The 24,703-nt window shown below is 39.7% G+C and overlaps 1 protein-coding gene across 10 annotated transcripts in view; it reads left to right on the plus strand.

Annotated features, from left to right (window-relative positions):
- The window catches only part of ryr1b (ryanodine receptor 1b (skeletal)), a 62,372-nt gene that overhangs the window by 35,423 nt on the left and 2,246 nt on the right, over positions 1–24,703 (plus strand). For 2 of the 10 annotated variants that reach the window (XM_085244115.1, XM_085244118.1), the window contains 51 exons: positions 72–224; positions 407–484; positions 592–667; positions 752–875; positions 969–1,084; positions 1,196–1,263; positions 1,457–1,578; positions 1,848–1,897; positions 2,655–2,715; positions 2,827–2,953; positions 3,047–3,155; positions 3,251–3,332; positions 3,517–3,647; positions 3,762–4,082; positions 4,238–4,478; positions 4,803–4,890; positions 4,975–5,067; positions 5,495–5,509; positions 6,842–7,012; positions 7,301–7,360; positions 7,468–7,602; positions 7,747–7,859; positions 7,982–8,078; positions 8,174–8,280; positions 8,370–8,421; positions 8,511–8,591; positions 10,909–11,008; positions 11,441–11,520; positions 11,663–11,739; positions 11,848–11,921; positions 12,330–12,347; positions 15,003–15,083; positions 16,483–16,571; positions 16,825–16,953; positions 17,308–17,412; positions 18,611–18,640; positions 19,410–19,439; positions 19,601–19,682; positions 19,775–21,084; positions 21,168–21,250; positions 21,552–21,744; positions 21,984–22,070; positions 22,320–22,574; positions 22,674–22,804; positions 23,201–23,243; positions 23,336–23,469; positions 23,557–23,617; positions 23,709–23,855; positions 23,958–24,092; positions 24,228–24,384; positions 24,630–24,694. In XM_085244115.1, coding sequence (XP_085100241.1) covers positions 72–224; positions 407–484; positions 592–667; positions 752–875; positions 969–1,084; positions 1,196–1,263; positions 1,457–1,578; positions 1,848–1,897; positions 2,655–2,715; positions 2,827–2,953; positions 3,047–3,155; positions 3,251–3,332; positions 3,517–3,647; positions 3,762–4,082; positions 4,238–4,478; positions 4,803–4,890; positions 4,975–5,067; positions 5,495–5,509; positions 6,842–7,012; positions 7,301–7,360; positions 7,468–7,602; positions 7,747–7,859; positions 7,982–8,078; positions 8,174–8,280; positions 8,370–8,421; positions 8,511–8,591; positions 10,909–11,008; positions 11,441–11,520; positions 11,663–11,739; positions 11,848–11,921; positions 12,330–12,347; positions 15,003–15,083; positions 16,483–16,571; positions 16,825–16,953; positions 17,308–17,412; positions 18,611–18,640; positions 19,410–19,439; positions 19,601–19,682; positions 19,775–21,084; positions 21,168–21,250; positions 21,552–21,744; positions 21,984–22,070; positions 22,320–22,574; positions 22,674–22,804; positions 23,201–23,243; positions 23,336–23,469; positions 23,557–23,617; positions 23,709–23,855; positions 23,958–24,092; positions 24,228–24,384; positions 24,630–24,694 — 6,567 coding nt within the window. The remainder of the gene's footprint in view (positions 1–71; positions 225–406; positions 485–591; positions 668–751; positions 876–968; positions 1,085–1,195; positions 1,264–1,456; positions 1,579–1,847; positions 1,898–2,654; positions 2,716–2,826; positions 2,954–3,046; positions 3,156–3,250; positions 3,333–3,516; positions 3,648–3,761; positions 4,083–4,237; positions 4,479–4,802; positions 4,891–4,974; positions 5,068–5,494; positions 5,510–6,841; positions 7,013–7,300; positions 7,361–7,467; positions 7,603–7,746; positions 7,860–7,981; positions 8,079–8,173; positions 8,281–8,369; positions 8,422–8,510; positions 8,592–10,908; positions 11,009–11,440; positions 11,521–11,662; positions 11,740–11,847; positions 11,922–12,329; positions 12,348–15,002; positions 15,084–16,482; positions 16,572–16,824; positions 16,954–17,307; positions 17,413–18,610; positions 18,641–19,409; positions 19,440–19,600; positions 19,683–19,774; positions 21,085–21,167; positions 21,251–21,551; positions 21,745–21,983; positions 22,071–22,319; positions 22,575–22,673; positions 22,805–23,200; positions 23,244–23,335; positions 23,470–23,556; positions 23,618–23,708; positions 23,856–23,957; positions 24,093–24,227; positions 24,385–24,629; positions 24,695–24,703) is intronic. The other 8 variants (XM_085244117.1, XM_085244121.1, XM_085244116.1 and 5 more) reach the window with 7 other exon arrangements.

Genomic DNA, 24,703 nt, shown 5'->3' on the forward strand with positions numbered 1-24,703 from the left:
TGATTATTGTTATGGGCATTCATAGTATAGCTTAGTTGTTAATTGTAAAGCCCTCTACCTCCTTTTCTCAGGACAAGGAGATTTATCGTTGGCCCATTAAAGAATCCGTCAAAGCTATGCTAGCATGGGAGTGGACCATAGAGAAAGCAAGGGATGGAGAAGGAGAAGTTGAGAAAAAGGCCGCCGCCACCACCGCCACGCGCAAAATCTCTCAAACTGCTCAGGTAAAAGTCCATATAGGAATGCAAGGTTTTTACATAAGTGTAAAAACAGAACATTTGTGGATCATGCAAAATGAATTTTCTCTTGGCCTAATTAAATTGGGGAAACAATGGAGTTTCTCTTTTACTGAAAAACTTCACATGGACACTGTTACACACAAGATCTTTTTTTAAATTGTCTTCAGGCCACTTATGATCCGAGTCACGGATACAGCCCTCAGCCAGTAGACATCTCAGGAATGGCCCTCTCCAGAGAGCTGCAAGTATGTCTCTTCTGGTCAGATTTTCCCCAGCATTTATAGGTCACACAAGTTGCTCACATACCTTTAAAGAACTAGGTAGAATAATTATTTATTTTCTTTCCACATAGTCTATGGCTGAACAGCTAGCAGAAAACTATCACAACACCTGGGGCAGGAAGAAGAAGTTGGAGCTACAGTCCAAAGGCAAGAGTAGTTTTTATTACAGTAAACTGGGAGTTTTCTTTTTAATGATATGTTGATTTAAAAAATGACTTGTGCCCTTGCTAGGTGGTGGTACTCATCCTTTGCTCGTGCCTTATGACACATTGACGGCTAAGGAGAAGGCCAGAGACAGGGAGAAAGCCCAGGACCTGCTCAAGTTCCTCCAGCTTAATGGATATGCTGTGACGAGGTAAGCTGGAGCTCTCAGAATTTAAGATTAGAGCTATCCATTTTTCTCTTTCAACTCCTTCCATATTTCCTCCATCTTTTTTTCCACTCCTAGAGGTCTAAAGGATATGGAACAGGACATCTCCTCCATTGAAAAGCGTTTTGCTTATGGCTTCCTTCAGAAGCTTCTTAAATGGATGGACATTGCCCAGGAATTCATCGCTCATCTTGGTACTGTGATTGAACACACATAGATTTTTGTACTTATACTGTGTGCACTGCTGTTTAGACCAGAAATAAAGTCAGAAGTGGTTTAATTATTATTTTTATTTTTTCTAACAGAGGCTGTAGTTAGCAGCGGTAGAGTGGAAAAGTCACCACACGAACAAGAAATCAAATTCTTTGCCAAGGTGAGCTTCTTTATTCGTCGTACTTTTTTTCAGATGTCAGAGGGTGATAGTTGTAACAGAATCCTGTGCTGAAGTTGTAGGGACTGAAAAAACTGCCACAATTTGTGTTTTTGAGAAACACCTTTTATTCTGTAGCTTTACTAAGCAGATACTATTTATAATTGGATATTTTATGCTGGGTTATTTTTTATAGATCCTCTTGCCGCTGGTAAATCAGTACTTCAAGAACCACTGCCTGTACTTTCTCTCCACTCCTGCCAAAGTATTGGGCAGTGGAGGTCATTCCTCAAATAAAGAGAAGGAGATGATTGCGAGGTATGTGTCATAAAACCATATTTTAAAAAAAATCAATCTTACCTTGAATTATGTGTCCTGAAAAAATTGGCATTTCCTTTCCCTTTAGGACAGTGTGATAGTATCTGTCCTCTCCTTCCATGTCCCTCCATCTTTCTCCTGTTGTGTGATATCCATGATCTCCTTTACTTTCCTTTTGCTTTATGTGTACTTCAAACATTTTTCCTGCCTTGTTTCCCCTTACTATACTCCCTTCCTCTCTCCCTTCCTCTTTTCTCCTCCTACCTCAGTATCTTCTGTAAGTTGGCTGCTTTGGTGAGGCACAGAGTATCTCTTTTTGGTAAGGAAATTGCATGATGTCATGCCCTGTCACCATCTCTGTATTTGTTTTCCTGTGTAATTTCTCTTTATTACAGCGTTTTATTTTTTTGCTTCTTCCTCCTCCCTACCTTTACTTTACATACTAATCAAACTAATAAATCATCGTCACCTCCTCCTAACTTACCAGTTCTTCTCTTCTCTGTCTTTAGCTCAGCTTTTGCTTGGCTTTAATGTTTGCTGTAGTTTGTCTTTGATTTAAAAGGTATCCACAAAGTTAGCATGAATGTCTGTGACGGCGTCAGATATCCACTGGTACTGTACTGCAGCTTTGTCGTGTCTTATCATCCTGGCTTATATGAGACAATGAATGCTTTGTTGTCATTTTACTCCCCTTCACCACCATATGTCTTAAGTAGACTGTCATTGTTACATGGCCAGTGGACAGGTGAGCTTGTCTCACCAGCACAATATGATCTTCCACTTTAAACGTGCCTAAATAAAACTCTGTGATGGTGGCATTGCACTTAAGAAACTGTTTTTAACAACTTTTTATGCTCTTTTCTTAAATAATAATTATTGTTGTTTCAGCTATGTATTTAACATTTGTGATTCAGAAGATTCAGACTTTACCGTTGTAGTGTAATTGTGAGTTTGCTCAATATTTCCCAACAAACTGTATACCAGGTTTAGAGCTAATTGTGGCATTTGCAGTAATTTGGGCTCTTGTAGAGCTGAAGGATAGCACTGACAATGCACCTTTTTTGTTATGTTTTCAGGAACGGATGCCCCTGCAGTGGTAAACTGCCTGCACATTCTCTCACGATCACTGGATGCCAGGTAGATCACAATATACCCATAAAACATCCCTATTGCTCCTCAAGCAAAGAGAAAATAGAAACAAACTGTCTGAGATTTTTAGAAAAACGTTTTCTCTGTGTATTCTTTAAGGACTGTTATGAAATCAGGCCCTGAGATTGTGAAAGCCGGCCTGCGTCAGTTCTTTGAGAGCGCTGCGGATGACATTGAGAAGATGGTTGAAAATCTGAAACTGGGCAAGGTGTCCAGTCGAAACCAGGTCAGAGAGGGTTTTCTCTTCTTTTTGCTCACTAAACAAATGTGTTCATGTTTTTCTTGTGAACTGAAATCTGTATTTGTGTGTTGTTTACAGGTTAAGGGTGTAGCACAGAATATCAACTACACCACCACTGCCCTGCTGCCAGTCCTCACTTCACTGTTTGACCACATTGCCCAACACCAGTTTGGTGATGATGTCATGAGTAAGTAGAATGCTTTTGTCCTTTAAATGAACCATTAATGACTTGTTACTCTGGACCAACTCAGAGCTAATGAAGTCTCTTCTCGACATTCTCAGTGGACGACTTGCAGATATCCTGCTATCGTCTAATGTGCAGCATCTACTCTTTGGGCACTGTGAAGACTCCACATGTGGAGAAGTGAGTAGAGACATGGTCTAAAAAAAAGCCTGGAACTAGTTTTACTTTTTTCATTATATATCAGATATCATAACAAGAAACATTTATTTTTCTTTATGCGCATGTATTCTTTCAAAGGTTGATTTTGCATGTGTTATTTCATACAGACATCTTATGAGTATGCATGTTTTTCCTTCCTTTGCAGACAGCGACCAGCTCTTGGCGAGTGTTTGGCCCACTTAGCAGCTGCTATGCCGGTAGCCTTTCTTGAACCAGTGCTAAATGAATTCAACTCATTTTCTGTTTACACGACCAAGACTCCTAGAGAGAGAGCAAGTGAGTTCTTTTACCTTTATGATTCATTTTACATGCTTCAAACTATTAGATAGTGTTCATGCTGAGTTATTTTTCATGTCCGTGATTTCACTCGTCTTTTCTCTCCCCGCTTAGTTCTTGGTCTTCCCAATCAAGTAGAAGAGCTGTGTCCTGACATCCCAGAACTGGAGATTCTGATGAAAGAGATCCATGACCTGGCTGAGTCTGGAGCTCGCTACACAGAAATGCCCCATGTGATTGAGATCACCTTGCCCATGCTGTGCAACTATCTCCCGCGCTGGTGGGAGAGAGGCCCAGAGAACTTCCCCGAGCAGGACGGCCAGCTCTGCACCGCTGTCACCTCCGAGCAACTCAACCAGCTGCTGGGTAGCATCATGAAGATTGTGGTTAACAACCTGGGTATAGATGAAGCCTCTTGGATGAAAAGATTAGCAGGTTAGTGACCAGAGGATTTACAATAAGCCAAAATAATGTCACGTGACACACAGCTATAGTATTGCAGCATATCATAATGTGTAAACAGCTACATTTTCACATGTTACACAACTATTATTTGGAGATGACTGGCAAATGTTTTGTGCCTTGTCCAGTGTTCGCTCAGCCCATTGTCAGCAGGGCTAAACCAGAGATGCTTAAATCCCACTTTATCCCAACCATGGAAAAGCTGAAGAAGCGTGCAGCAAAGGTGGTGGCAGAGGAGGATCATCTGCGCATGGAGGGCAAAACAGAGGTGGACAGCGAAAACGGGACCATTCGAGATGAGTTTGCTGTACTCTGTCGGGACTTGTACGCTCTCTACCCTTTGCTCATTCGCTACGTGGACAACAACAGGTAGCTGAGATTAGCAGCACCTTTATATGAAACACATTTCTGCTTCAGTTTTCTTTTTTTTATTGAAATTAGAAATTTAGGGGAGCATAATATGACGCTTTTTTGTCTTGCAATGAGGCACAATGTTGTTATTGAGGCAGAGGGATGGAACCAGGGAACTAAACCTACAAGAAATAATAAATTCAAAATCTGAACAGTAGAACAGGAAACTCCACAGGAACAATAATTCAAGGTTTTAAAAGAAAGCTCCACTTTCATTTCACCCTTTTTTTTGCTGGTCATGATTCACGTTTAAGAACTATCTATTGCTGCCTGTGTCTGTAGGGCAAGTTGGCTGACTTGTCCAGACCCAGATGCAGAGGAGCTTTTCAGGATGGTGGGAGAGGTCTTCATTTTCTGGTCCAAATCCCACGTAAGTCTTCTGTTTTCTGACATCATATATGTATGCATTTATTCCGTCTCTCGTTTAGCATCTTTATTGTGTTATATATTGCAGAACTTCAAGAGGGAGGAGCAGAACTTCGTGGTGATGAATGAGATCAACAACATGTCCTTCCTGACTGCTGACAGTAAGAGCAAGATGAGCAAGGTACTATCTGAGAGCAAAGGAAATGTAAAAGTAAAACATTGCCTGTTCTCTAGAGGTTTGATTCACCTACTTCCATATCTTGAGTCATAACACATTAAGAAACTAAACTCTAATAATTAATGTTTCACTAACACCACCCATTACAAGCAGAGAAAAGTAACAGGAAGCCCTTCTTGGTGTTTTCTCAGCTGTTATTTCATTGTTTTTCTTTAAGCTGCTGTAGCTTTATGATTATTCTGTAAGTGTTCATTTCAGTCATTTCACAAATAAGTTTCTACAAGAAGACTGATGGGCTGTTACATAAATATTAATATCCTTTTTTTCCCAGGTCTGTGTAAGCGGCAGTATATAGTGTAGTAGTAAGATTGTTGCTAACTGTTTTTTCTCCATATATATCCTGTGTCGGGGTTGGACGCTGGGCCACTAGGCCGGAGATGGAGAGGTTAGACCGTGTTTGTGCACGAGAGCTGTGCTGATCGCATGGCACCCTGAGTTTGCGGAGGCATTTCATCAACTGCTAATAGACAGATCCCAATATTCACACGTATACAAACACACAAACACACACATACAGGGTTTTTCCTCTTAGGAGAGACTTCACTACACATCTATGAGTGAATGAATGAAGTGTGAGATTATATTATACACAAATATATTAGTGATGTTTTTTAGGAGTAAAGAATGTGAGTGTGAATGTGTCGCAAACATATGCTTTTATGTGTGTCTGTATATGTGTGAGTAGGGGTCCGGAGCAGCTTGATGAAAGCTCTTTGCTGTAGATCACAGTAGTGTGAAAGGTTTCATGGTGCTCGGCAGAGCAGTAGCGTATATAATTTGGTGTGTGCACTCCTGCAGCCGAGTACCATCACCCTGTTTTTCTTTGACCAGTAAATAGTTTGCCTTTCGATGATCCTTGTTGGATACAGTTATGGAGCCCGTGCTACTGTGATGTTACTTGTGTCACTGATGCTTGGGGTTTTTTTTTTTCAGCTTTTGTGTCAGAGATTCCTGCACTGGGGGACTCTTCTCTTTTCAGTAGCTGTTTAAACCAAAAGTCCATACCCTGCTGTTGCTCGGTCCACCAGTAGCAAATGTCAGTCGCTGGATCTTTTGCAGGAAATTAAGCTAGCTCTCACTACATCACCAGAATACTGTCATCATATTTACTAACTGGACTCGTTACTTCATGTCATGTTCATTGACACCATTAAATTGTTAAATAAACCTAATCACTGTTTGATGTTTTACGTGGTTGGTGCAAGTAGAACCTCTTCTCCTGGGCTATCAGATGGGCATTACTGTAGTGAGCTTCTGTTTCCTGATCATCACAATGACTCTCAAAGCCCATAGAGTGTTTTCCACCCACACACACCAACACCAAGCATGCACAATAAGGGCAGAGAGGGTGCTGTGAGGCCAGACAACAGACAGTAATGAGCATTGTCAGCCTCTGGATAGGAGCGTGTGAGAAGAGCTCCACGCAATGGAGCTGACCCCATGTGCTGTTCTCTGTGATGTCCAATGGACAGGATGTGCCCTGTCTGGCCACTGCAGTACTAACAGTGAAGCTGCATTGTGTGTAACACCTGTTGCTGGTGCAGCAATGAAGCACATGACATGACACGAAAAGTTGAAGAAAATATGTTGTTTAGTTGTTAAATATTCTCCAAAGCCTTAAATGCCACAAACCATTTTCTGAAAAGGGATTTTTTATTGGTGCCATATAGTTGCTTCATGGAATAGAAAGTGTTCAATCAGTTTAATCTCTCTGTAGTCTGGCAGCTCAGAGCAGGAGCGTACCAAGAAGAAGCGACGGGGGGACCGCTACTCTGTGCAGACCTCCCTAATTGTAGCAGCGCTAAAGAAGATGCTTCCCATCGGCCTCAATATGTGCTCTCCTGCAGACCAGGAACTCATCAACCTTGCCAAGATCAGATACTCACTGGTACTTGTGCTTATTAATGTGATTTCTTTGGGCAAAACTTGCTTCATAGATTAATAGCGCTTTAAATTTCTATAGTGCAAAAGCGTTGCTTCTTTGTTAGCATACATTTTGACACAAAATGGGTAGAAATGATTTTATCTCTCTCTATATATATAATAATAATTTTTCCACAGTCATATAACTCTGTTACTTTTTTCATTCCCAAATTTGTTTAGAGGCTGCGTGCTGTTAATTACTAAACTATAGGATTATAAATGTCCTCCAAATCTTGGTTTCTTTAACTCGTAGAAAGACACAGATGAAGAGGTGAGGGAATTCTTGCACAACAACCTGCATCTGCAAGGCAAGGTAGGCAGACTTTTTATTTCTTTACTAACTGAAAGAAGATAATAAACGCATTCCTGTATAAATCTATTCATTCTGTTCATTATACACATTGACGTGTTATATTTTAGGTAGAGGACCCAGCAATGCGCTGGCAGATGTCTCTTTATAAAGAGATGTCTGGGAAAGCAGAAGATGCCGATGATCCGGAGAAGGTGGTGAAGAGAGTACAAGAGGTGTCTGCTGTCCTTTACCACATTGAAGTGGTGAGTACAACCAGGCATCCTCAATAAAAGAAGGTTTAAAAAGTCCTTATCTCTCTGATCCTATGACTATAACCCAGCAGGCAATGCAGAGCTTAAGAAAATTGAGACATTTTCCAAGATAATTATTTATTTTTTGTACATTAGACTGAACATCCCTTCAAGTCAAAGAAAATGGTTTGGCACAAGCTGCTGTCTAAACAGCGTCGCAGAGCTGTGGTGGCCTGTTTCAGGATGACGCCTCTGTACAACATCACCACGTAATGATTAGCAACTTACTTATTCAAAACATGATCGACAATAAAATCAAAAGGCTTTATGAGGCATTATACCTAATTATCTTAATTATCCCTAATTGTCAGTGATCTTTCATTGTTTGCAGGCACAGGGTAACCAACATGTTCTTGGATGCATACAAACGCAACTGGTTAGAAACCGAGGGTTACTCATTTGAAGACAAGATGATTGATGACTTATCAGTAAGTTACACTTTCATTAATGTTTCATCACTGGCATATTGTCTATTCTTTATACAAAGGGTCTGTCATGTTTTATCCTATCTATTAACGATTAGAAAACCATGGAAGAAGAGGAGGAAGAGGAAGAGGAGACTGAGACGAAGCCTGACCCCCTTCATCAGCTGATTCTTCATTTCAGCCGCACAGCTCTTACAGAAAAGCTGTGAGAGCGTCTTTCTTCCTCTGCCTCAGTTCTCTGACCTGTTCCTCAGTGACACTTACTGATTCCTGCTCTGTGGTATTTCTTTACAGTAAACTTGATGTTGACCATCTCTATATGTCATATGCTGATATTATGGCAAAGGTAAGACCTGTAAAACACCAATGGGAATAGATCTTGAAGCTGAACTTCAGAAGAGAATAATTCACCGACATTCTGTCTGCTGCTTTCAGAGCTGCCACATTGGTGAGGAGGACGAAGGGGGAGAACAGGAGGGGGAGGAGCCATCCTTTGAGGTGCGACAGACAGAGATGGTATGGGGGGACCAGGGGAAGGGAGGCAGGGGAGTCAGCGGAGAAGCAGCTCCCTACGCACTGAGTGACTACACCATGACATCACACTCGGCACATCCCCCCCACCCCACTCTTGCTACATTTCTCTTTTTTTTCCTTTCTGTCTTCCTTTCGTTAACTCACACCACGTGTCTATTTCCTGTTGTGGTGGACTGACCTGTGCATGCCTTTCCTGGACTCTGCACACCAGTCGGGATCAATATTCTGAAAGAATGTTTTTTTTTGTTTTGTTTTGTTTTTTCTAAATTGCATGACTCGAGTGTAGAGATGACGGCAGCTAAAGAATTCAAAATAAAACCCAGGTGAAGACAGACAAGTGAGTCTGTACTAGCTATTGAAATTTCAGAATCACAGTTTCCAAGCCCAAGGTGTTTCGACACTGTAATGTTGCAGCTGTGGTGATTTCAGAATTTCTGTTCCTTTTGGAACCTGATACGTAAATTGTGATGTTGCCCCTTTTAGACTTAATTTAGTAAGAAACAGATAATGGCGATTAATTAAGCCAGAGCACAGGATCCCTAACAGGTCCCCTGTGCAAGTCTCAGAGTTTGTGGTCAGTGTCTTCTAGACATGCACCACCCTTTTCTGACTCACAACTCATGTAATCACCTGCTAATTTGACTGTGTTCACCCATATAGACTCACCTGAAAACTAGAGTTCTAACATCTGACAACTAATTGATTTTTGTTTGTCTTTCCTTTGAATTGGACAGCGCTAACAAGTTTCCCTCTCTGTGCTCACCAAGAATACAGTAAAAGCCTGCACAGTCAGCCGTACATATACCGCCCCAAGCCCAAACACACTCATGCGAGCATACAACAGCTACATTCACAGAGACATTCATTCATACACACAGTTTCTTTCCATTCTTTCTATTCATACTCTTATGCTGAGCGGAATCTCTGTAACCAGAGAAAAGTGCATTCATGTTTTTAAAACACTTCAGGCTCACGAGGGAGGGGGGCGGAGGGAGGGTTAGGTAGAGGTTTGGGTGCTTTGGGTGGGGGTCTGTGCATGATGTGCAGTGGGTGGGTCAAATGTAACCTCTTTTGTCAACAGGATGGTTGTTCATTACCTGCTATTATTATAGTATTTGTACTGTACCACAGAATAATATAAAAAAGACAAGTATAGTGCAGCATAGTCCGAATAGCGTGAGTTAGAATACTGCGTCACGCAGCATTAAAGTTTGTGTGTTTTTTTATTCACTTTAATCTTAATATGTTATATTAAACAGTATGCAGTGTCTGCAGATGTGCAGACTCATTTGTTTGTCTAGTGTTCAGTAGTTTTAAAATATCACATACCTTTATTAATCTAATTCAAATAAATCTGAAGGGTGATGAGTGATTTGACAGTTTGACAAAGACTGCTGCTGTATAACTAAATGGTGCTCATAACCAATCAGCCTTTTTCAGAGTAAATATTTCAAAGTTGTTGAATAAAACAGTCTTTTTTTATTTTCATATCGTGACAAGTCAAAACTCTAAATGTCGAAAATATTTAGTCAAGCAAGCAACTTTTCCTCAGTTTCAGTTTAGGGTCTTATAGTTTATCTAAAAAGCAGACAAGCGTCACATACAGACAGGCTACTCCAGGTAGCATAAAATATAAGTTTAGGCTGTGAAGTAGAACAACCCTAAGCTGTTCTGTTGGAAGCAGGGGTTGCATGTTGTTTTACTCCAGCAACTGATGTTGCTTCCTAAGAAGAATATGTGAAGTGTGTGTTACAATCTGGGATGAAATGATTGCTGCAATTGAATGTTTGCACCTGTGTTAGATATCATAAACTGGAATAACTGTCTCCAACACTAATACATTGGAAGAGAATTGTATGTCTTCAAGAGTCCCGAGTATTAACACTAAAACAGCTTGTTTTTTTTTTACAAGTTCATTCAACACTTGAAAAGAATAGTTTAGCTGAAACAAACTGGCCACTATCTGATGGAAACAGTGAGAATCTGCTCACTTAACTGAGCTTAACACAAAGAAAGATTAAGAGAAGCTGTTTCATAGGTGATAAAATAAATGTAAGTGTAAAAAGTTGTGTTACGTACATATAACACGAATTATTAACCAGCAACTCTGGATGACATCAGGACCAATGGTATAGCAAATACAATAGCAAATTATATTTAGAATAAGATTATCAGGATGTGTGTGTTTTTAGTGTATGTGTGCCTGTACATGTGTGTGTGTGTGTGTGTGTAAGTGCGGGGGGCAGTGCAGTCTCTGTTGACAGGGTTACAGCTGTTTCCTTGCTACTCTGCTGCACAGGAAAAGGAGATGGAGAAACAGAGGCTCTTGTACCAGCAGTCCCGTCTGCACAACCGTGGTGCTGCAGAGATGGTGCTGCAAATGATCAGCGCCTGTAAAGGTAGCTGCTGCACATTAGATCTGCACACAGACACATAGTAGCACACTCTTACACACACACACACACACACACACACACACACACACACACACACACACACACAAACACTTGTGTGAAAATTATGAACCAAGCGTTAGCTGTGTTAGATGAACCTGTTTATAAAAAAGTAGTGGGAGTAGGACGTGTAAATTTTGGGGGCTAGGAGCTCACTGAATAAACTGCTGTCCGTCATGGACAACCCATCGCACCCACTTTATGCTGTAGAGGCAGCACAGCTCATTCTCCCTCAGACTTATTCGACTCCCCTGCTATAAAAAAACTGTAGGCAACCTTTCCTACCATTTTATCTGTTGTTATCTTGGCAAAGAGAATCCAGCTTCGCTATTCATGGTTGGGTCAAGTTGTTGTACGAGCGGTATCTGCTTGTTTCAGGTGAACCTGGAGCCATGGTTTCTTCTACACTCAAACTGGGAATCTCCATCCTCAATGGAGGCAACAGTGATGTACAGCAGGTAAAGAGCCTTCATGAGTATGATATATTTATGTCTATAGGCTAAAAAGATTTAAAAAACAAAATTTATTTTACCGCCTATCTACATCTTGACATCTTCATTAGAGCGTTGTTGTCATCATGCTCTTGTCATCTGTGTGCAGAGGATGCTGGACTATCTGAAGGATAAAAAGGATGTGGGGTTCTTCCTTAGCATTCAGTCTCTGATGCAGACCTGCAGGTCTGTAATATATTTATGGTTACGTCGATGTTATACTTCTGCTTACTGTTGGAGGGGATATACAAGTTTTTGTACTTTTTAAGCTGATTAAATGTTTGCTGTTAACAGTGTTTTGGACTTGAACGCTTTTGAGAGACAGAACAAGGCTGAGGGACTTGGGATGGTTTCAGAAGAAGGCACCAGTGAGTATGGTCGACAGCTTTCAATGGTCACTCACAAACTCAACATGCAATGCATACAAACATCTGCATCTTTGTTCTCCTCCTTTGTTTTGTGATATAATATAATATTTTCTTAGTGTCAGTCTTTATACTGTGCATTTGTGTGTGCCTGTATGTGTATGCCTGGTACAGATATCTTTTCATGTGTCCAGAGTCAAGGAGTCATGACACATGTGTGTTAGTCGCAGCATTTTGACTGTTAATGTATGAAACTGTTTATCATTCGCTGACAGTCATGAGAATTCTGGACTCACTCCGTCTCTTTGTTTTTCTCTTCCCTACATCTTGTTCACTTTGCCCGTTTCAACTCTTTACTCCTCATGCCTATGTCCTTCCTACGCATCAATTTGCTGCTCTCGCGGTTCAAAGATAAGAAGCTAGAACGTGGTAAATGAAACTTTGCTGTCATATATTTTTCTTTCTTTCTCCCCCTCCTTTCTGTCCTTTCTGTCCCTTGTGGCTCTTCTTCTTTTGACTAGCCTTTTCCTTGCTGTGAACTTAATATGCATTTCATTTCTCACTCAAGAGCCCAGTAAAATTAAGCTTTAGAGTCATTTGGTCAGTGGTAGATTACAATATGTTGATATATTTATTCATTGTATCCAAGTTAATTTTTCTTTTTGAAGTGGCTGTGAAGTTTAATTTTCCTCCTTGAGTGTTTTATGACAGATCTACTGTAACTCCATCAAGCTCTGTCTCAGTATAGATCAATGGGAATGAAATGTGATCGTCTTATCTTCCTATTTCTTTGTATTTCATTCACAAATTGTGCTAGAAGCTAAAGTGTAGGAACTTTTTATGCTCTGCGTCGCTCTTATTTCCATAGTTTAAATGTAGTTTGTTTGCGTCTCCCGTTCCGGGCTGATCTTCACAAACTATGTAAATGGCCAGGTTAACCTCTGATCATTTCCATTTTGATTTGCTTTACTTCATCGGTATCGTAGCGTTGTTTATGAATCATCAGGTCATAATGTTTTACTGTGCTTGTTGTTAAAAAAGCTCAACGAGGCAGTCCAAAGGCAGCTCAGTAGAATCTCAGTCCTTGAGTATCTCCCTGTTATAGCGTCTATTTGTACATATTTTTGTACATCATTTCTTCTCTGCTTGTGCACAGCATATGATACGATGTGATAGTTCAATCTGGTAAGAAACAAGAAATGAAGTCTTTTTAAAGTTCCAGCTGTTGCTGCATCATATACCTTTAATGTATTTTGTTCTGGTAGCCTTCTAACTTTATTGCTACCTCTTTGCTTGGTATACCTATGGGAATATTTAACATGAGTCACAATGATAACGTATTTCTCCCGAGGCATGTGTCCATGACTGTTGTTTTAAGAAAAACCTGGCATCCCCCTCATGGCTTTGTTATGATTTGTTGTTGTTCATTCATGATTAAATCGAAGCATGCTTGTGCATCTTTTGGAAATAAACTGTTTTTACCTGATAGCATGCTATTAGAGAACTGTGAAATTGATATTTTTGCAGTATATGTAGCAAAGTGCAATGTTTAGGTTAGATTCTATTGCAAAGAAATTATGAAAGTCTTCCCAGTTCCTTCAAAAATATTGACAAAAGTGGTTATTAAAGTGCATTTTCCTGCATTCCCCCCTGATTTTCCCCCAACATCCAAGCTGATAGCTAACAGGAGTTTACAGAGTTCAGTAGATCTGTACTGCATGATGGTGTGCCGTGGAAGTTATATCTGTGTTTATGTGTTTACCATCAGTATCCATGTCCTGTTTTTTCAGCTGTATTTTTGTTATTTTGTGATTTTTATGTGTACTTTCATTGTCCACTACAGTGTGATGTGGCTGACACTTCTTGTTCATCTGAGTTGTGCAGATTTTTTGTGTTAAAAAATGTTGAGCTGGTTTGCAATACACATTTGTTCACATTCCATCACAGTCACACGTTCTTCAAGTTCAAACATGAATCTCAATTTCACAAACATTAAATAATGTCATTTTAAATAATGTCCACTCATGTCCTATTCCTATAAATAACATTTGTGCTTACTGTTTAACTTTTAATGCTAATAAAATCTAAATCCAGCAGTGTTAAATGTGTAGATGAACAATATAAAGTTGGTTTACAATATTTAACTATTTGATGAGTGCGCTTAATGAAGGTAAACTGACCTGAATACTAAATTCTATAATCTTTCTATAACTGGTCATTTGAAAAAATCATTTCCATCCATCTATTCGCTTCCGCTTATCCTTTTCAGGGTTGCAGGGGTTGCTGGAGCTTGTCCCAGCTGTCTTAGGGTGAACCCTGGACAGGTCGCCAGTCTGTCACAGGGCTAAGACAGAGACAACCAATCGCACTCACGTTCACTCCTGCATTCACGCCTATGGGCAATTTATTGTTTACAATTTCCAATTAAATAATTATTTGTTTTTATATTTTCTTGTACGAAGACAAAATGATTGGATATTTTGATCTCCTGGTGCATTTTTCCCTTTTCTTTGTTTATAATTTGTTATATGTGTATATATATATTTATATATATGTGTGTGTGTGTATATATATATATATATATATATATATATATATATATATATATATATATATATATATATATATATATATATATATATATATATATATATATATATATATATATATATATATAGGTTCAAGGTTCTTTATTTGTCACATGCATAGTTATACAAGTATAACACACAGTGAAATGTAACCACAATATATATATATACATATATAAACTATATAGAAAGAAAACTGGTCTGAATCTTTATCTACAACTTCTGTAAGGTGAAGTCAAATAGATCAAGTCAAAAAGGATACAATTCAAGTTTTGCAAAAGAACATTAAAATGTTAAAGAAACGTGAGCTAAAGGTACCCTAGCATTTTATAGGGTACTTCCTCTATAGCATCAACCTTTACTCCTAATATACATAATCTTGTGTTTACCACTATAATCTAACAGAATAAAAGCAGTTCATGTGTACGCTGTCCTGGGACTGCAGAAACCTGCTTTCGCACAGATTAATTAGCATGCCTTTTGTTATTCATCCTAGATGAGAAAGTGATGGCAGACGATGAATTTACATGTGACCTCTTCCGCTTCCTTCAACTTCTTTGTGAGGGCCACAATAATGGTAAGTCATGGCTGTACTAAATAAAACAAGTCTATTCACCAAACACCACGGCTGTATTTAGTGATCTTCCATGAGGCAGAGTGATGCCACCTTGTTTTTAGACTTTCAGCATTAAGTTTTGTATTTCATAAATGAAATTTTCAGCATACTTGGAGTCATTATCCGTGTGCATTGTGAAGCACGGTCAGGATTGCTTTCGGCTGAATATGAGTGGGGAATATAGAATAGAATGGAATAGAATAAACCTTTATTATCCCATGGAGGAGACATTTCGGTGTTACAGAGCTCTTACAGCAAGGAAAAATAAAATATAAAAGGAAGACACAAGGTGAACATTGAACGGAGATATCTATAAAATGGACAGGGATATGTATCAAATCTACAGAGTTATATATAAAATGTACAGTAAACAAACAAGCTGGTGAGTAAGATGACCAACAGGATGTTAAGCTGCATTATAGAGTCTGACAGCTGCTGGTAAGAATGACCTGCGGTAGCGCTCCTTCCTACACTGTGGGTGTAAAAGTCTACTGCTGAACGAGCTGCTCAGTGCTCGTACAGTCTCACGCAGGGGGTGGGAGGTGTTGTCCATGATGGATGTTAGCTTAGACTCTCCTCCCCAACCTGCTCAATGGACTTCAGGGGACAGTCCAGGACAGAGCTGGCCCTCCTGACCAGTTTGTTGAGTTTCCCCCTGTCTCTCTCTCTCCATATATATGTGTCAAAGATTGGTTAGAAGTTGTGAAGCAGTTTTTATTAACCACTGATATAATTGTTTCATTGTGCACTTTTTCATTCATTCTTTTTAAGAGTGATTTGGACACTCCTAAAGTTTTTTTAACATGAGTCACAGTTCCTGTGCATTCTCCCCGCATTGTTCTCCCTGTATCTCTGGTTCATGTCTCAAGGTTTCAGGTTTGTTTTTGCTTAGCTTTTCCCAGTTTAGGTTACTCTTAAGTTTTGGTTTTCGTCCACCTCGTCCCTGTTTGTTTCACCCTTTTGTTAATAAAGCTCGCTCACAACTAAGCAGTCTGCATCTTGGGTCCGTTAATAATTCACACAGAGCCTGTAGACTCCTGGTGGAGCATAGGGCCACAACAACACCACGCCAACGGACTCTATTTTGGGCTGTTCTCTTCAGCTGGGTCCACATCATTCTGGCGGCCTTTATTTTGCTCTAGACAGATCTTCTTCACGTCTGTTTGGGTCTCCCCACGGGACACTGTATATAGAACTGTAATTCCTAAACAGTTAATGCTAAATTTTTATAAAACTTCTTGAATTAAAGCTGAAAGTCAGCACTTGATGCACCTGGTGCATTATCGTCTGTCTGAATTTTTAAAAGTAGACTTATTTAATTTTGGCAATTCAGTTAATTTTCTTTTCCTTTTATCCTCAGATTTTCAGAACTACTTAAGGACTCAGACAGGCAGCACAACTACTATAAATGTCATCATCTGCACTGTGGACTACCTTCTTCGACTCCAGGTCAGTCAGATATACAGTACTTACCCTGATTTTGGTAAGACTGAGGATTAAGCACCTTATATACAATAAAGCTTTTGAAAGGTTTCTTATTAATGACTTCTGGGAGCTCAAAAAGAGTCTTAATATGAATCCAGTATATCATAAAAATTAGATATTACAGTTAGCTTCTGATATTTTTAAGTTTTTTGAGAGTTAAATAAGTCATCCAGAACCCTTGCTAACATCATGTTCTTCCTCCTGTTCCTGCATGCAGGAGTCCATTAGTGACTTTTACTGGTACTACTCAGGAAAAGACATAATTGATGAGCCTGGCAAGAGGAATTTCTCCAAAGCAATGACTGTAGCCAAGCAGGTCTTCAACAGCCTGACTGAGTATATCCAGGTAAAAATCTTGCTGCATGAATGATAAGAAATCTTAGTGGAAGATAAGATTTCTAGGGGATATTCCAAATATGGGTCTACTGCCACGGCCCTCCAGACAGTGGTTAAGTGGAGAACCCCTTCAGATCTAAACTTTGTACATTACAGAGTAAATTGACTTTTTAGAAGAAATTCTACAGGTTTTGTATTCCTGCTTAGGATATGCATTTTTCAAAACACAGTTTTGTTCCCAAAATCAGACTTTTTAGAATTTTTGAAATATTTTGTTTGGTTACAAAGAAAAAAATATGTCTTCCAAATTTGTAAGCGCACATGAATATTATCTTTATTTGCCGATGTGTGTGTTAACTTTCAGGGTCCCTGTACTGGGAACCAACAATCTCTGGCCCACAGCAGATTGTGGGACGCTGTTGTGGGCTTTCTACATGTCTTTGCTCACATGATGATGAAACTTGCTCAGGTAAGGAACATGCCATTGAAGTCATTAATTTTCAATCTTTTTCTTTTTTAGTTTTTATTTCCCGGTGTCAGGAATAATTTCCATTTAGAATCCACCCCCCCACCCCAACTATTTTCTATAATAATCTAAACGTACTTGTTTATAAAAATAGTTGTCGATTTGTCTGTTTTGTTATGCTAATTATATAAACTGTCACTCTCTCGGTTCCTACAGAGAAAAGTATGTATTTGTTTGATTACTCTCAGGTTTAACTTTAGAAAAAATCTTAACCATTTCCTCCCTTTTTAGTCATATTGTTTCTGCCACTTTGATGAGTCTTTTGATATTTAACTGTCTGATAAATATCAAAGGATATTTAAACCTTGCAAATTTTGTCCCTGGTAAAGTAATCTGTCTATATATTAAGTCTAACTGTTTTTACGTTTTAGTTAGATTGTAACCAAATTTAAATTAGAAATGCAAGATCATCTTCCTTCATGCATACAGTATTTGTCTTGTACCTACACGTTTATTAGCTATGTTCATCGATTCAACAACTTTGTTTGACATTTTAGATTTCCACCGAGAGAAATATGAAAACATTTTCAGAGTTGCAGAAATGATGGCTACTACATTAGCAAAGCTAATTATTCTCACTCAGTCTAATGTGGAATTAGAATTCCCCGAATAATATGAACTTCATTAAAGTTGGCAGAAACAACTTGAAAAAATATACACTTATTCCTTTCTATTACTTCTATTTTCCTACTTTACATTTTTGTATGATAAAGTTAAACTACCAGTGCTATTTGATTGTGCTTTGGGTGTTTGCTTTCAATAACACGTCTACTGTCATTCATTTGTTTTGGTTTATAAGAAGCTGCAGTGTTTACTAACCTAATTTTGTGTGGCTGTTTTATTGCTACTGACACCCCTGATTAAAAGGCATTTTTTATGTCATATGACTCTCCTGAAAATTAATTCTGTACAAGTACTTTGTTTAGGCAGGTTTAGATAAAACAAAACACATACATTAAAAAAAGTTTTGTTCGGAAGTTCTATGCCAAAAAAAACTTCCAGAACAATATATGCTGTCTTGGTTATTGAAATGGAGGCTGTTGCCTGACAAAACATTAGATAGTATTCATGCTGAGACAATCCAAAAACAAAGTAAACATTTAACGTAAAACAGTTTTATTTTCATGTGTAACTCTGTTAGATGCACCCCGATCCTGGACAGCGAAACGGCGTAAGAATCTGTGTTTTCACACCGAATCCATCTCATTTAAAGCCCCTCATGCTTTTTTAAAGCCCTCATGCTTAATACTTTCTTTAATAAGTTGCTTAATAGCCTGCACCATCTACATGTGCCTCTTTGTGTATTTTCTCTGCAGCACTTCATATTTTGTCTTTGCGTTTATTGTAATGATATAGATTTTAGGTCTCAACTGTTAAAGAAGCCAAAGTTACAGTTATTCACTTAGTTGTGCTAGATTTAGACCTCGATGATTATTACACACCAAACTGTAATTACACTTTTGTAAGTTAAGTGTCTCCGGATGTATTGTGATTGAATTAATTATTTCTTCTTTGAGGGATTCATTTCACTTTACTCCTTAAAGCCTTAACGTGTTGTATTGTCTCTCTTCATTTAGCTGTTTCATTTGCTGTAGATGATAAGCTGTTTAAAACGGTACAACTCTGATTTCGCAAGCAGTTTTTGCTGGCTTGCATGACATCCTTTTCCTCTAGATCTCCACCAGCCTGACAGCCACTATGACCTATGATAAACATTTGAAGTTTGTCATATCAGCTGGTGCAGGCCTTCAGGAGTGATAAGATTAGCATCTGCAAATATGGCTGTCGTCCATCCTGCAGTCTCTTTTTCAAATTAAGGCTGTTAGAAGAGCCATTTTCTTCCTTCCCCTTTCCTGTGTTTCTGTCTCACATCCTATCACATTCAGTGTACAATTTATTATATAAAAATGCATATTCTTTATTCAAAAATGCACCCCCAGGATCATTTTTGGAGTAGATCACACTCTGAGGTAGTGCCTTTCACTTACGTTTAAAAAAAAAAAGCAAATTATATTCAGTTTAAACTGTAATGTATACAAAAAATGGCTTTTTTTTAGTCAATACCCTTTAAAAAGCTTGTCTCTCTGCTGTGTCTTTGCGTTCTGGTATATACGTTTTGGCTCCATTGAAGGACTCCAGTCAAATTGGTCTCTTGAAGGAGCTTTTAGATCTGCAGAAGGACATGGTAGTGATGCTTCTGTCACTGCTTGAAGGTAAGCTACTCCTCACTATCAGATCATGTCTGCTTCTTTCTGTCAGATACATTCTATTGTCCTTATCTCATCTCTGCTTGTACTGCTATCAGGCAATGTGGTGAATGGTACCATTGCCAGGCAAATGGTTGACATGTTGGTGGAGTCCTCCAGCAATGTGGAGATGATCCTTAAGTTCTTCGACATGTTCCTCAAGCTCAAGGATATAGTGGCATCTGATGCGTTCCGTGATTATGTGACTGATCCACGTGGTCTTATTTCAAAGAAGGACTTCTCCAAGGCCATGGACAGTCAGAAGCAATACTCTCCATCTGAAATCCAGTTCCTCCTCTCGTGCTCAGAGGCTGATGAGAATGAAATGATCAACTTTGAGGAGTTTGCTGATCGTTTCCAGGAGCCAGCAAAAGACATCGGTTTCAATATTGCTGTTCTGCTCACAAACCTGTCAGAGCATGTACCCCATGACACTCGCCTTCAGAACTTCCTGGAACAAGCAGAGAGCGTGCTCAACTATTTCCGCCCTTTCCTTGGCCGTATCGAGATCATGGGAGCCAGCAGGAAAATCGAACGCATTTACTTTGAAATCAGTGAGGAGAACCGCAATCAGTGGGAGATGCCTCAAGTCAGAGAGTCCAAGCGGCAGTTCATCTTTGATGTGGTCAACGAGGGTGGCGAGAGTGAGAAAATGGAGATGTTTGTGAACTTCTGTGAGGACACCATTTTTGAGATGAACATTGCTGCATCTATCTCTGAGCCAGAGGGAGATGGTGCAGAAGAAGAAGATGATGAAGAAGAAGAGGAAGGTGGAGGAGATGAAGGAGAGTCTGGAGAAGGAGATGAAGGAAATGGTGAGGGTGAAGCTCCAGAGTCGGCTTCTGCCTTTGCAGAGTTTCTGAAGAGCGTGGTTAACTTCTTTAACATGTTCACCTTCCGTAACCTCCGGCGTCGATACCGCAAACTTCGAAAAATGACGGTAAAGGACATGATTATCGGCCTGGTTACATTTGTCTACACTGTTTTGATGGGCATCCTGATTTTTGTCTATAGTATATGCAAGGGTTTCTTCACACTAATATGGAAGGCACTGTTTGGTGGAGGCTTAGTAGAGGGTGCCAAGAAGATAACAGTCACAGAGATCCTGGCCAGTATGCCTGATCCCACCCAAGATGAAGTTCATGGGGACCTACCGCCTGAACCGGGTGCTAGGGAAGTCCAAGATGCAGATGGAGTGGCAGATCTCATAGATGCTGTGGGTGGAGAGGAGGAAGAAGAGGATGGTGAGGACAGAGAAGGTGGACGGTTGCCTGGCTTTAATACTCCTGGGGGACTTGGAGACATGGGAGAGACAACACCAGAAGAACCTCCGACTCCAGAGGGCACTCCACTGTTGAAGAGGAAACTGGTGGGTTGTTCTCTCTCATAGTTGTTTATTAATATGTACACTCTTTAGTAACTGGTTAATTAATTGTAAACTAATTAAAACAGCTGGCTGCTGCAGTAGGAGGACAAGGAGATGAAGAAAAGGTTGAACACGAAGAAGAGGCTCCTCAGGAGACCGAGAAAGCAGAGTAAGACGTTTGCCTGTTGTAGTCTGATGTCAAAAATAAGCAGGATCTGCTTAAAATGTGTCCTTGAGATTAAACATAATATATTTTCAATTCACTGAATTCACTATCGTGTGCAATTATAAACAATTTCCGGATGTTATTGATTAAAAAACAGTTGTAACTCTGCACGGTTTTGTTAGCTGTTCACATACATAGCGTACACCCTTGTAGGTATTGAGTTTTTAATCACATTTTAAACAGTGCCAAAAGTCTAAAGCTATTTTTGTTTTCCCAAGCTTAAATTTCTTTGTGTCTTTCCAAGCACCGAGAATGGTGAGAAAACAGAGAAAGCAGAGAAAGCAGAGAAGGCAGAGCCTGAACCCGAGGTAAAGGAGGAAGAGCCTGAGGAACAAGAAGAGATAAGTGTGAAGACCAAAGTGAAGAAGGACAAGAAATCTGATAAGGAGGGCTTTAAACTGTGGAATGAGCTGGAGGTTCAGAGGATTAAATTCATGGTGAGCAGCTTTTTCTCTCAGCACGGTGTTGAATGTATTTTAACTGCCATGATGAGTACTAGAAAATGAGTCTGATATGTTCAGCTAGTGTACTAGAGATTAGTTTCATACATAGAACATTTTTAAAATGACCCCTAGTATACTTTTGTGATTAGTAACTCATGGAGGACACCTTATCAGCATGTGCATTTATCGGCATTTATCACAGCATTATTGCTAATTTCTTTATTTCTTTCCAGAACTACCTTTCTCGCAACTTCTACAATTTACGTTTCTTGGCCCTGTTCATTGCCTTCGCTCTCAATTTCATCCTGCTCTTCTACAAGGTCTGTTTTGACTAAATAATTTGATGTCATGACACCTGGGACGTAGCACTGTGCATTACAAATTCAGTTATTAGAATCTGTTAGTTCTGGAGTCTTACGTGCATAAAAATAAGCATATTCACATTTATACATCAGCACCAACTAATATTTGTGATCGTGTCTTAAATATTTCTTTCAGATTTTTAGTAAAAATATTCTTAGAAGCTTTACCAAGACCCTGAGGACTGCTGTTTTTTATGACCTTTCTAGGTGTCTGACACGCCTCCAGGTGAGGAGGAGTTTGAGGGTTCTGGTCTCTTTGAGGGTTCTGGGATTTTTGAAGGCTCCGGTACTGAGGAAGACGGATCAGGATTAGATGACGGAGGGGAAGATGATGATGAAGAAGGTCCTTTGTACTACTTTTTGGAAGAGAGCACTGGCTACATGGAACCAGCAATGGCTTTCTTTGGTATTGTTCACACCATCATCTCCTTCCTCTGTATCATTGGCTACAACTGCCTGAAGGTGTGTGAGAGATTTGCTTTTCTTTACTCCAAAAAAGTTTTAGGGGTGTGTTTTCATAGGTTTCATGCGGTATATCTGCTCCATCTCCACCTTTGTAAGGTCCCTCTGGTTATCTTCAAAAGAGAGAAAGAACTGGCCAGAAAGCTGGAGTTCGATGGCCTCTATGTCACTGAGCAGCCTGAGGACGATGACATCAAGGGCCAGTGGGACAGACTGGTGCTCAACACTCCGTAAGACCCATGTTTCAGTATCATTCGTGATACTTTATTACATAGAACCTGCTAGTACCAGGTTGGTACAACAAGGCACTCTTGCCCAGAGAACTGTCACTCACTGGGTATTTTCTCTTTTTCAAAGCATCCTGTTTAAACACTAGAGATGGTTGTGCAGTAAAATCACAGTATCACTGATAGAAGACAGAGAGCAAGGAGAGATGATGAGCTGATAAAGAGTGAAAGATGATTGGGCAATGAGAAAATAAGGAAAGAAAAAAAGAACAAACAGGGTTTTAGGTCAGGAAGATATTTATCTGTGCAAAACTGGAAAGGAAATGTGTGAGGCTCCAGAGTTTCAAATAAATAAGATAAACTGAGCACACTGTAGCTAATGTTTTTATCATTGTGCAGAACCTTCCCCAACAATTACTGGGACAAGTTTGTGAAAAGAAAGGTAAGACTTTTTTGTCTTTTTTTGTCAGCCACATTTTTGCAGTTATATATTGAAGTACGACGTTCAACTCAACATCTGTATGTGATTTCCAGGTTCTGGATAAATATGGGGACATTTATGGCAGAGAGAGAATTGCGGAGCTGCTTGGTATGGACTTGGCTTCTCTTGATGTCAGCGCCATGAGCCATGGAAAAAAGCCTGAACCTGACACCTCAATGTTCAGCTGGTAAGCTCACGCATTACATGAATCAATATCATTTACAGAGTTATATTTAAAAAAGGCATAAGGGCAAATGTGTCTGTTGTTGTGCAGGATAACATCTATTGACATCAAATACCAGATCTGGAAGAATGGTGTGGTCTTCACTGATAATGTGAGTAAAAGAAAGTTTTTATGTAATTAAAACATTAAGCGAATCTGCTTTGAATGCGGTCTTCCTGATGCATTTTTTAAATATCTTTTAGACTTTCCTCTACCTGGTTTGGTACATGTTGATGTCTCTGCTTGGGCACTACAACAACTTCTTCTTTGCTGCTCATCTTGTTGACATTGCAATGGGCGTGAAAACCCTGCGCACGATTTTGTCCTCCGTCACCCACAACGGCAAACAGGTTACACTTTTGCTAAAGATACGTAATCGGGCTTTCAGTTGACCTGTTTTGTTTTTTTGTTTTTTTACATTAGATCCTTTGTTTTCCTTCCTTTCGCTGCAGCTGGTGATGACAGTGGGTTTGCTGGCCGTGGTGGTGTACCTGTACACTGTGGTGGCCTTTAACTTCTTCCGCAAGTTCTACAACATGAGTGAAGACGAGGATGAGCCGGACATGAAGTGTGATGACATGATGACTGTGAGTGAAGGGCAACCCCCCCACAAAAAACAACAAAGCAAAAAAACCCACTTCAGGACACACCCAGCATGATTTTTTGGAGGTCGGCTTTACTATGCTATCTAAACTGACCTCTGACTTTACCTCCTCCTGCAGTGTTACCTCTTCCACATGTACGTTGGTGTGCGAGCTGGCGGTGGCATAGGAGATGAAATTGAGGACCCAGCTGGTGATGAATACGAGCTTTACCGCGTTGTCTTTGACATTACATTCTTCTTCTTCGTTATTGTCATCCTGCTGGCTATCATCCAGGGTAATTTTGTGTTATTTGTGGACGCTTACTGAACCACCGTATCATGACACAGGGCACTGCAATTTCACTGCAAACTGTATACAAATGGCTGTAAGCATAAGTCTAAACAGAAAATGGCATTTACAGCCAGTTTTAACACTGAAAAATGTAGCATTTAGCTATTTGTGCAGTATCACAAGTGAAGAAGATATTTCTGTTTTACAAAAATTAGAAAAGGGTAAAAAGAGTATTTGTCTGTCTCTCAGGTTTGATCATTGATGCATTTGGAGAGCTGAGAGACCAGCAGGAGCAAGTCAGAGAGGACATGGAGGTAAGGCTT

Source organism: Mchenga conophoros, linkage group LG14, assembly GCF_057382185.1.
Source record: "Mchenga conophoros isolate Kocher_MC1m ecotype Shallow Benthic linkage group LG14, M_conophoros_male_GT1.1, whole genome shotgun sequence".
In the NCBI taxonomy this organism is placed as follows: Eukaryota; Metazoa; Chordata; class Actinopteri; order Cichliformes; family Cichlidae; genus Mchenga; species Mchenga conophoros.